The 12,336-nt window shown below is 45.3% G+C and overlaps 2 protein-coding genes across 2 annotated transcripts; both read left to right on the top strand.

Moving 5' to 3' along the window:
- The first annotated feature begins 2,386 nt into the window (after positions 1-2,386).
- Positions 2,387-4,067, top strand: E1B28_009596 (uncharacterized protein). Its single transcript, XM_043154497.1, has 8 exons — positions 2,387-2,792; positions 2,846-2,888; positions 2,956-3,181; positions 3,232-3,340; positions 3,392-3,539; positions 3,590-3,707; positions 3,760-3,855; positions 3,917-4,067. The coding sequence occupies exons 1-8, from the start codon at positions 2,696-2,698 to the stop codon at positions 4,052-4,054; spliced, it is 975 nt and encodes a 324-aa protein (XP_043006952.1). The 5' UTR covers positions 2,387-2,695; the 3' UTR covers positions 4,055-4,067.
- Positions 4,068-9,848: 5,781 nt separating this feature from the next.
- Positions 9,849-10,717, top strand: E1B28_009595 (uncharacterized protein; the record flags this gene model as incomplete). The annotated part of the gene is made up of 5 exons (XM_043154496.1): positions 9,849-9,945; positions 10,000-10,042; positions 10,103-10,328; positions 10,382-10,484; positions 10,539-10,717. 5 exons carry the CDS (start codon positions 9,849-9,851, stop codon positions 10,715-10,717), a joined length of 648 nt encoding a protein of 215 aa, XP_043006951.1.
- Between the last annotated feature and the right edge of the window lie 1,619 nt (positions 10,718-12,336).

The following is a 12,336-nucleotide window of genomic DNA, read 5'->3' as shown; positions in this document are numbered from 1 at the left end:
CGACTTCACATCCACTCCTTGAAATCCTTCACGCGTAGGGAAACTACAGGCTTTTCCCCAACAGCCACGATCATGATGAACATGCAATGAGATCTCTTCGGCCATCTGTCAAGAAACCATAAACAACCACCAATTTCTTCAGTACTCCTTCTCCCGCTACTCGGTCCCAGCATCTCCAAAACAATGACCATTTCTCCCTCCATCTTGTTCGCGCGTTATGCCTTTTACCCGCCCTCGATACCTTTAGCTCGCAAGCACCACAAACGAAGAAGAACGAATGTGACTTTACATGGAGCACTGACGACCTCGCGATCGAAACTGATGCATTAGTGAGGAGGATTTGACGGCAAAATGGATACACTGGATCGCTCCCGAGACAAGATGGGTACACTAACGGAGGGAGTGCCGAGCGATTCCGAGACAGCCGGCGTATGTAGTACAAGCTCTCTTGAGAGTCGGATTTGACTGGTATATGGTACTGAATCGATTCGTAAGCATTAATATATCTGTCTCCTACCTCTGATGTTGATGCCTAGCTCTATACTTTGGATACACAGGCACGCTGGCAGGCACATCAGATCACAAAGCCTTATAACCGTCAAAGGCAGTGCATCCCTAATCTTTCTATTCCTTGTTCGCGAGGCTGCAGTGGAATGAGAGTCTCGGCTCCTAGGATGGCAATATCACACGTCTCCTTCCGGCCCAAACTAGGATTTGTGGTGGCACATGTAAACGTGGAAGCAGTCCATCGGGATCTTATACATGTATCTGCTTTTACATTGTCGCACCGACTTGAGGGCATCTCTATGATGTGCCTGTTCCGAGACTCTCTTGATGTGTTCCTGAATCATCAATTGACATCCTCAGTGAGTACACAGTTCTTGTGTTTCTTGAAAGTATAAAGAGAACACTGAAACCTGAATCTCTTCATCAAACTTCGGAAGACGAAAAGACTGGACGAAACCTTCAAATGAAATTCTCAATGTCTTGGACCTTTGCATATTTATTTGTGATATGCACTGCGCTATCAGTCGCGAGGTGAGCACTACTGTGACTATGATCTCATGGGACTCTATTCACTAATTTCATCCGATTTACGGGGAAAATACAGACCCATTCCCATTGAACAACGTGATAGATTAGGTGATTGCTCTTGTCTGATGAAAACTGTAAGTGCTTCTAATATATTCTTTTTGTCTGGCACAAAATGAGATAAACTGAATTCAGCATCGTAGTGCTGTCGTCCTGACGAAGTTGAATAATCATATGTACTACTTTGTGTATGCTCGTAATTCATCAACATTGTGTATTTCTGAAACAGCTATATCGGAGAGGAACCTTGCAATATTGATTTATTCTGAAGTGTTGGTAGTACTCCATCGACTGAGGTATGTACGTCCATAGCTTTCCGCCACCGCACAAGGACACCGGCGATCTCCACGGCGATATCCGAAGTAATTAACAGTGACGTCGTCATGTGACTGTATCTTATTCTCTCATGCCTAAAGCGAGTCCACTGACGATTATTCCTCAGTTGACGTGACGTTGACAGTATGACATCTTCGAAACAAGTCAAAATTGACCCAAATGTGGTGATTTATTTCATATTTATTTACAGAGGCTGAAAATAAATCGATAAACCCTTTTGAAGCACAATTAATTTACCATTAATCAGATAAATGATTAATATCGCTTAATTACTTTTAAATAATTAATAATTAATCGTCAACAAGGGTTTTTCTCTGCCACCGTTAATAGAGAAAAGGTAGCAGCGAAACTCATCTTGTTGTATATCCAAGTCAATGTTTTCTGGATTATCTATGGAACTGTATTGATGCTTCACAAAGAGGGAAGTTGCAGGTAATCAATACATTACGGCACGAATTGTACCAGTACGGTTCGCACAGCCACCCTCAAGTCAAGCATGAATCATACAGCCACTCTCAAGTCTATTCCTTGTGTTTTGGGTACTTCATGTGGCATTAGGATGTAAGAATTTACTCAATAATATGTCTGGGTTCTAACCCTACCACTATCTGCACAGAGACTTATCATGGTAGCCTTATGATTCCAATTTTTTTTAACCTTTCCCACGTAGGTATTACGGCATGAATTATACCAGTACAGTTCGCACAGCCACTATTGTAACTTGAACAACCACCACCATGTACGACAAATTGACGACGAATCAGGGTAAACTTCTTCAATATCTTCTTTCCTTTCTCCAGATATGCAGCTGTTTACCAGGTTCAATTTTAGACAGAACAGTCAGTTATTACCCTCGTGATCTTGCTCGTAAGTACTTAGCAATGCTATGTCCATTATTGGCTACTACCTACCCTCGTGATCAGGCTTATCCTTGACTTAACCTGTGGCTCCGATCAAGGCACCTACATCAATGTCACGTCAATGTCACATCAACTGAGGAATAATCGTCTGTACCCTCTGCCTAAAGCAGGTATATCCAGATATACCGGGTCGTCTTGTCAAACTTGGATGCTGTTATCTAATACAAAGAGCTCTGATTTACCTACGGAGTTAGAGGCAGTAACAGGCGACCCACAGATTGATTACCATCATCTTCCCCCTGCCCCGAATTCATTATGGAATGATAAAAACGCCCCCCACTTTCGAAAGTCTTATGAAAACTCCCTTTACCCTGAAGCTTGGTAGCCTTCACTAGTCACTCCGCGATATGGCAGCAATCAGTCCCGATATACAATTTGCTTCGAAGTTCGGGAAGAGCATCATCCTCAATGTGATCAATCTTTTGACCGGGGGTATCTTCTACGGTATGTCTTCTACTGCCGTCATGCCTGACTGCACCATCTTAACAAATTAGTAGGGATATACATAATTTTGTTTTGCGCTGCTGCTGCTGTTCTGTGGTATGCTGCCATGTTCTATCTTCTGTCCAGAACCGTCTTTGTGACTCTCGTGAGCATCTTCCTCCAGCCGCCGAGAAGGCAACGTAACAGCAAAAGCTGCGCTGCTGGTGGCCATCGTCACGATGTTCATCATGGCGTCCTTTGGTTTCTGGAGCGACGTGACAGTGTTCTTTGCCGGCATCCAAGATGTCTTTGTTGACAATGTCGGACAGCCTTTCGAGTATAAGCAAGGAGTATTTTCGGAACAGTTCAGAAATCTGGATTCTGTCAAGCAAGTTATACTTCCTCTCGAGGTAAGGATCTTATGTTGAGTTTGGCCCCAGTGCTGATTCTGCCAATCTAGGTCGTGGTAGGAGACTCGATTGTTGTCTGGAGGGCCTGCGCTCTCAGCTATCATGCTGGACACCCAAAGGTTGTCTTTATTCCCTTGCTACTTCTGATTGGATCGACCGGTAGGGGATATTCTTCTCATCCTGACTACTTCTAATCTATCTCATGTAAAGCATGCTCATTTGCATTCTTGGGTTGCTTTGCCCAGTATGACTGGCCCATCATCAACCCGCACACGTGCGAATCGATTGAAATTTCCGCGTTCAGCCTGTCAATCGCGACGAACATCTCGGCGACAGTTGTTATCGGATTTAAATTTTGGTGCAAGAATTTCAAAGTGTTTTTTGTCATTGGAGTCTAACACGACGTAGGCGTTGTCGTCAGGCAGTTGGAAGGTTTCTTAGCACATGCTGTACCAAGCAGCAAGCTTGGGTTGAGAAAAGTCTCATCCTCCTTCTTGAATCCGGCATCATTTATTCTGTTCTATGTGTAAGTTTCATAGAGTCACTGTGTCAACCTTATGTTTTTGAAGACGTTGTAGATCGTCCAACTCGTCGAAATACTTCTACCTTTCGCGCCAACCTTTCCTGGACAAGTGGTTCAACAAATTTTCGTGGCTGCCAGTATCCAGCTTATGGTACATCACTATTTCTCTTGCTCTTCAGATGAATTTCGTTTGGTGACGCGCCAACTCTTAGGGCATCTATCCGGCGTTGCTGATCGTACTCGTTTACCTTCAACGTTCGATGTGGGATTCATACGGATTTATTACGTTTGAAACAGACTCGAGGTCTGGTGGGAGCCACAGCACTCTAGAAGTTGGAAAGGCGGTGTGAACCAACTATTGACCACCATCGATTCATCACCGAATTTGGTTGAATTTGGTTGTATGATAGATATCTAAGTACATATTATCGAATGTTCGTTCCTCGCAATCCCGAATATAGTATTATATGGCTCCGCTTCCTTCGGTGTTCAAAGCCTCATGCTGTAAAACTCTTTCTAGATATCAGTGTTGATTCCGGAACGCGGGATGGCACACCAGCATCTTGATATTTCACAAACACTGCACCTCACAAGTTCATCTACGGCGACAGCGGTCATGCATCATGTTCGGTTGCACAATTCTCGTGAGATCTTCCAAGGATAGGTCAACGGATCTTCATCAAACTCAAGTCTCGCACGACCTCGAGTTAGTATAAAGCACAATTAAAACTTAAAAGGTAGCTCTCCGTGCGCGGATCAAGAGTTAATTGAAAAGGAGGGGTGATTGTGGTTCTTACGAGCGTACACAGGTTACCACTTGTTCCATGGAATTTTCTGATCCACGTGTAGTACCCAGAAGCCTGATACGAGTATACTACCAGTGCGCTGATTCGAAACCAAGGGAAGCGCCTGGATCAGGATTCAGCCATAATCAGCTTCGGTTCTAGACGGCATCACCGAAAAAGACGAACCTTTGGATACATGAGTCGTTGACCCGCGGCTGCTGCTTGAACACTTGATTCCTATTGCGCCCGTGTCAACCACACCCGCCGGGTACCGACGTGCTGCCCAAAACCGTCCTGGAGTGTGTAGAGTTTGAGATCGAGTTCAACCAACCCTAGATTCAAAGGCGTTCTTTCTTCCTTTCTGGCCTTGAGGGCAGAGGGAATCCTTCGATTTGAAGTTTGAAACTTCCGGCAGCCTGTCGAAACAGTAAATATCGGGAAGCGGGAGGGCGTTCCAACCGCTGATGAAGTCGATGTCTTCACGAACGGACCCAGTCAATTAACTCGCCAGTTGACAGAGCTGTCTAGGTGCGGAGGGCAATCCCCAAAATTCCGTTTCTGAGGCACAGTCCGACGGTCATCCAGGCTTGTTGATGGTCGCTTTTTTTCATGGCCATAAAGAGATACAGTGGAAGGTTGAAGGGAGGTGAAAGCAATCGCAATGAACTTGACCAGATGTGTCCTATCTAGACCGTATGATAAGGATGAATACAGCTCAACTCCAGCTCGATCCTAACTTCCTGCTAAGGAACCGGTCGGGAGCTCAATAGGTACTTAAACAACAACCCGTTTCCCATCGCCCTGATTTGCAATTGTAAGCACGGATTACAGACGTACACAATCTGTCGATAACGCACCGATAAATTTAAATCTCGGTGGGTTATTCAGAAGTTCGGAGTTGATCCCACTTTCCTGAGATACTACACCATGCTGAGTATCATTAATTCATCTACGGGAGCGGTCCTGTCGTTCCGTCAGGCACACTCTTTTTGGTATTTCTACGCTAATGACACTGTGCTGGAACCTATGCCATGGCTCATGCTCAGGTTCGCTGTATACAGCATCGGGGACATCGCCACCATCGTGATATGCGGAGGATTCCAGGGATCCCTACCTTTGAAACATACGGGAACGTATCACCATGGTGGCTGAAGCCGGTCGCGCCCAAATTGACCGGGGAGGGCCAAAAGAGCGTCTCTATTGCTCAGAAGAAGATAGTAGATCGACGCGATGGCATTTCAGGCGAGTGGGTTTGTAGAACGTGCACTGAAATGTCACAGGATGCAGGAATTTCGAGAGTGGAGGTACTGTACGAGGGGTGAATGGAGGAGACGGTGGTTGAGAAAGAGAGCAAGGGGGTTAGAATTGGGGATGGAAGCGGTTTGGTCTGATTGAGAATCTATGACCTGGCACATAGAGCTGTAGAGTACGTTGTGAGGTGGTTCGATCGAGCGACTTGCGTTTGGATGACTGTCATTAAGGAAGTGACTCGCAATGAGCATGAAGTCCAATATACTTACTGGATAGCGAGCAATTCTGTCCGACGTTTAGGTACCCATGGATGTCGATGAATTCGTTGTCCTCCTGAGTCCTGTCGGCCTTCACGTTTCTCGCTCTGGGACTAGTTGTGCGGGCAGGATGATTTCGTCGGTAAGAATGATTTCAAGTATTCGATTGCCTTCAAATACTGAGAAAAGTTCCTTCTTCTACTTCAATCTTGGATGGTTGACGATTTCAAATCTGGGGAGATGTCCTGACGACTGATTCATTCTGGAGTAGAGCGATCTTTAACACGTACCTGCCTCAGGTTCGAAGCTTCCCGAAGTCAGACTCTAAGAACGCGACCTATGAGCCATATAATTTGGGATTCCTCTCCTCAGAATAACTCGAGGCCACAACCAACAAATAACGTGTTCGAGTACTGGAAGCAGACTTGAGGCTTTGCCAAATCGTTGCATGCTTTGTCTTCTGGAATTATTCAGAGAAGAAGGACTAGATCAAGAGAGAAAAAGAGAAGATTGAGCGAATTCCAACGGGTAGGTGCTTACTAGATGAGAACGTACCAAGTCCTACTTCCACCCAGTTATTCAAGTAATCGCGGTCCAAGAAAGAGTAAAATCAGCCTCGCAATCGAACTTGTAAGGAATCAATCAGTGTCTTTGGAGGAAAGCCCAAGGTGAAGGAGCGGAAACGTCTGTAGGTGTCAATTTGACACGCACACATCCGATGAGATAAGATAGTCCAGCCTTGATATCAACCACCATCATCATCGCTCACCTCCGCTACTGCCCGCATTCATCTTCATTCATCTCGTCAGACTCTCAATCACAGTTAATGTCAAGAACACGCTGCAGGAGCGTTCATCACTGACTTCAAATCCACGCTCAATTCCTGTCAACTTATAGTCGAGCACCCAACAATCACCATTGGCCCACGCTGTTTCTCAGCGCTCAGTTGGAAGCACAGTAACCTCCGAACCAGATGAACGTTTGCCCTCTCCAGACAGCCCAGGCGCTTGCCACGAAGTGAGGGCGAGCAGCTCAGGCCACGGAAACGAATCGAATGTTGGTGAGTTTTTCGCTCTCGTTCGTGCTTCAAGTTTCTATATAACCAATTCTATAGCCATTCACACTTCCATCTTCATCAAGGTCGTTGAAACCATTTGGATAGGGGTCCTAGGTAGTGGATAAGCGTTGTTTTCTCGCGAGACAACAGACACGTCTCGAAGTGAGGGCGACTAGCTTTGCTGTCGAAATGAAGTTCTGACCTTAAAGATGCTTTAGAAGCTCATTTTCATATATCAACATTGAGGTTGCCACCGTCAGTGGCCAAATTACACCGATGTTATCATCAACTTCCCAAAACTGTCACCCATACCCACTGGATCATATGCTATAGCGACTCCATCCATTCTTGGAAATCATGCAAGTGCAATGACACCGCTTGTGTCACATCATCCGTAAAAAACCATCAAAAACCATCAATTCCCCCAGCACCCACGGCCCGACCCCTTCGCCATTACTCTGGCCAAGCAGCTCCAGTCATAACAATGACAACTTCACCTTTCGTTTTGTTCGCGCATCATGCATGCCCTTTGCCCGCCCTCGATGTCTTTCCCTTGCAAGCATCATAAACTATGGAGAAGGATTGTGTCTTCACATGGAGTACTGACGATCTCACGATCGAAACTGACGTGTTAGCGAGGAAGATTTGACAGAGAAATGAGTACTGGGTGAAGGGTTCACGAGACAACAGGCACAATAGCGTTGTCAACCTTCCGAGGCAGCCATTGGAGGTAGGCCTTTGCAACATATGGTACTGAAAAGATTTGTAAGCATTGATATCTCTCTTGCTCCTGTTTATGAATCTATGATGTTCTAGCAGACTGATGGCATGATGCCTATATCTATATCTTGGATACACAGGCATAGTTGCAGGCAACCCATATATCAGATGACAAAGCCCCCTTATGACTGTCAAAGGTACTATCAGAATCCACAAGCTGTTGCATCTTTGTTCCCTGTTTGCGATGAGAGCACTTTGGTTCAGTTGAGTTTGCTCTCAACTGTCAATGTGTCATGGCGATGTCACACATCTACTTTCGGCTCAAGCTAAGTTTTGTGATAGTTACACATTTCACTCGAACAGAAAGCAGTCAATTGGGATCCTAGACCTGCTTTTACATTGTTGAAGAAAGGTACAAACTAAGTGACTTGTTTTTGAGGCTCTTGACAGATCACTAAGCACTGATATCCAGAATACTTTATAAATTCACATGGACATCACTTGGACTCTAACACAGTTCCCTGGGCTGGGCAAAATTTGGAACATGAAGAGGTACATCTAATCATGACCTCTCGTTGCTATCATACTTTCTTTGAATGGTGGTCATCAGTTTCTTTGTCCTTCTATTAGTAGTGCTCAGATCTATCTCTTCTTAAAGACCACTGCAGTCTTCCTATCATGGACCTCCCCTCTTATCTAGTTGAACCCCAACTCTGCACTCCATCAGAGATGGCCAGAAATTGACCATATATGAGGTTGACAGTGGCAGGACCCAAGAAGTAACTTGCCACAATCTGTTTTGCTATAGATCATGACAAGTAGTGTGCTCAACTCTGCTTATAGAGGCAATCCAACTCATCATCTCAGTGCAGGATGGCCATTTCATCAACTCCCATTTTGCTCCCACCCAACTCCCACCAACCTGAACCATGCTGATTATCATGTCAAAACCTGACTTGTGATAGTGGCTAGTGGTTCCTGGTTACCACCACCAGGTGCAAGATAAGGTCCTCTCTCAGGCTCTCAGGCTTTCATCTGCTCCCAAGTTATCATTTGATATATCATATCCTCAGTTCAGATAAAGATATAAAGAGGGTGCTATAACCTGAATCTCTTTATCAAAGTTTAACGTCGAAAGACAAACAGACTAAACAAAATCTTCAAATGAAACTCTCAACATCAGGCTGGAGTTGCTGGGCCTTCACACTTTTGTTTGTGGTATGCACTGCACTATCAGATGCAAGGTAAGCACTACTGTGACTCTGATTTTATGAGATGCTCTTCACGATTTCAATTTAATCCAATGCAGACCCATTCCTGCCAAGTCACATGACTCCGGACGACTTCTCTGGGTTCCCTGGAATGGTTGCAACCTTTTTTTTTCTGGTGTAAGTACCTGGATATATTCATTTTTCCCTGGCACAAAATGAGATGAATTAAAACTGGCATCATAGTGTGGATCGTTCTGAAGCCTTCGAGTTTCGATGCAACTTGTATATGTATCCAGTTGTGTATACTCGTAATTTATCAGTCTGGCATATTCAAGTTTCCGAGTTTCTCAGAAACAGCTACTACTGTCTATCGGAGTCTGGAGTGGTACCTATAATACCCAAACATTGCTGAGATGTTGGTACTCTGTCGGTACTCTGTCGGTGACAAGTCAGTGAGATATGCACGGCGCAAGAAGGACACTGGCGATGTCCGAAAATGACAATTTGCCATCAGTGCCATGTGACTTCAGACTACGTGAATCCATGCTGGGAGTGTGTCGGTTTTGTTTTTATGTTCATCAGATCAACTTGGATGCTGTATATCACAAAGAACTTCAACTCGAAATGGGGCCGATCATGAGTGAGAGCCTGAGAGGTCTCGATGATCCTGGCAGTGACAAGTAATGCCGGGCGACCCACCTGCGACCCACAGATCTGGCTGCCATTTCGGATTTTCCCATCTTTCCTGGCTTTGAATTTAATGTGGAATGATAAAAACACCCCTCCCCTTCGAAGATATTATAGCCCCTTACCTCTCAAGCTTGGTTGTCTTCACTACTACGCCGTGACTAGGACCAGACAATATGGCAGCAGTCAATCCAGATCTACAGTTTGTTTCGATTTTTGGGAAGAGTATCATCCTCAACGCGGTCAATCTTTTGACCGGGGGTATCCTCTACGGTACGCTTTCTACCGCCGTCCCGCCATGACTGCAGGATATTGACAAATGAGTAGGGATATACATAATTTTATTTTGCACTGCTGCGACTGTTCTGTGGTATGCTGCCATGTCCTAACTTCTGTCCAGAACCTTCACGAACCTCACATTTACCTCCAGCCACCGAGAAGGCAACGGAAAAGCAAAAGCTATGTTGCTGGTGGCCATCGTCACGATGTTCATCATGTCGTCCTTTGGTTTCTGGACCGACGTCACCATATTCTTTGCCGGCATCCGAGATATCTTGGTTGGTAACATCGGTCAGCCTTTCGGGTATAAGCAAGTCGTATTCACGGAACAATTCAAAAATCTGGACTCTGTCAAGCAAGTTATGCTTCCTTTCGAGGTCAGGACCTTACATTGAGTTCGGTCCTACTAGTGCTGATTCTGCCAATCCAGATCGTGGTAGGAGATTCAATTGTTATCTGGAGGGCTTGGGCTCTCTCTGCTGGAAACCGAAAAATTGTTGTCATTCCCTTGCTACTTCTGATTGGATCGGCCGGTAAGGGATATTCTCCCTGTTCTGGCCCTTACTTCTAATTTACCTCATGCAAAGCCTGCTCATTCGCGTTCTTGGGTTGCTTTTCCCAGCATGACTGGCCCATCGTCAACCCAGATACGTGCAACTCAATTGAAATTTCGGCGTTCAGCCTGTCAATCGCGACGAATATGTCGGCTACAATTGTTATCGGATTTAAATTCTGGTGCTTCTCCATCGTTGCCTGCGTTGACTAGAGTCTAACACATCGTAGGCGTTATCGCCAGATAGTCGGAAGGTTTCTTAGCGCATGCTATGCCACGCAACAAGCCCGGAGTGAGAAAATTCTTATCATCCTAGTTGAATCCGGCGTCATTTATTCAGTTCTATGGGTAAGTTTCATAAAGACACTGTGTCAACCTTACGTCTCTGAAGACGTTTTAGATCGTCCAACTCGTCGAAATACTTCTGCCTTTCCCGCCAACCTTTGCCGCGCACATCAGAAAAAACCTCCTTTGTTAATTAACAGTAATTAACAGTAATTAACAGTAATTAACAGTAATTGGATGTTAATTGATACTAATGAATTTTAATTGATGTTAATTGATAATTGGTGATAATTCGCACTAATTGGTAGTTGAGTTTCTGCATAAGTTATCACACAAATGAAGGGGAAAGGGTTTAATCATATTAGAACACAGTGTAGTAGGAATTTCTATCACTGAATGCATTTACAAAGAAACAAGAACACTGATCTAAAACAGTGCTAGAAGTCCATTCAGAAGGTACGACAGGACCGAACTTAGGATATAAGTGAACACTTCGTCTGAACGACCAGACCGGAACAATGCTAGCATCTCGGTAACCGCTGTCTGCATCAGCCGAAGGGGTTATTTTGTAGAGGCCATGAGCCATTTCAGGTCTGCGAGGGAACGTAGTAAACCATTCAACGTAAGCAAGGTGGTCTGCTACATATTCCTGCTCGTCCGCCTGGAAGAGCATGTCCTTCTGGCTCTCTGAAAGTGAAAACAGTACGCGAACGCGGCCCACCCGATACCCTGTATAATGAGTCAGTCCACGAAACTTGGATGAAGGTAGAACCAAGTGAACGAACCTTTAACTCCGAGCGCCTGCCCATCTTTGACATTAACCAAAACAGTATCGAAACGACCAGGAACGATGTGTCCACGCTTATTCTTACGGGAAGGGTTGACGTGGGCGCTGTCTACCACAACAGAACCGTGTGTCTTTGTATTGTATATGTCAGGGGTTGTCCACTTGACGCGGTGCCAAACAGGAACACGTGCAAAAGGGATGTATAGATTTTGAGACTCCCGAATGAGGACTCGTGTCGAGAGGGTGGGAGCACGAATGCTAGTAACATAACGTGCCAATGCCTCCTTGAAGTGGATGGCACCATAGGCAGTTGCAAGCACCTCGAAGCTAACAGCCTTTCTGGTAGGATGTCGCGTCATCTTCAGAGTGCGTTCGAAAGTCACTCCAGGTGTTATATCGTATAAAATAGGGGGGTTTGTGGTGCCCAACAACTTGTGTTGGATGTACTTGATATGGCGGTGCAGTTTTTCGCGTCGGTCCAACCAAAGCACCATCTGAGGGAGTTCGTCACGATGGTTAGTTGCACGGTAGGCATTTTTGGCGAGGTCGATGTGTAGTCGCTCCGTATATTCGGTGTTGTAATTGTCTGCAGTACCGAAATTCTGGATATGGACGTCATAGTGCTGGCATCCATGCAGCTTGGGGATCTTGAAGCTGGTGGATACTCCGAGCTCAACGAAGATGTCCTTATTGATGTGGAAACGGGAAAGGGCCTGTTTGAGAAGTTTGAGCGAGTCGGTAGTATGAAGAGGGTACTGGG

Source organism: Marasmius oreades, chromosome 6 (genome assembly GCF_018924745.1).
Source record: "Marasmius oreades isolate 03SP1 chromosome 6, whole genome shotgun sequence".
Classification (NCBI taxonomy): domain Eukaryota; kingdom Fungi; phylum Basidiomycota; class Agaricomycetes; order Agaricales; family Marasmiaceae; genus Marasmius; species Marasmius oreades.
Note: the sequence above shows the minus strand (reverse complement) of the source record. Positions and strands in the feature narration are given on the sequence as shown.

Bases quoted from the DNA above. Each gene is read 5' to 3' on its own strand.
- E1B28_009596 (XM_043154497.1), top strand. From the start codon at position 2,696: ATGGCAGCAATCAGTCCCGATATACAATTTGCTTCGAAGTTCGGGAAG. The intron at 3,182-3,231 runs GTAAGGATCTTA...CTGCCAATCTAG, and splicing joins AAGTTATACTTCCTCTCGAG to GTCGTGGTAGGAGACTCGAT. The intron at 3,540-3,589 runs GTGCAAGAATTT...AACACGACGTAG, and splicing joins GTTATCGGATTTAAATTTTG to GCGTTGTCGTCAGGCAGTTG.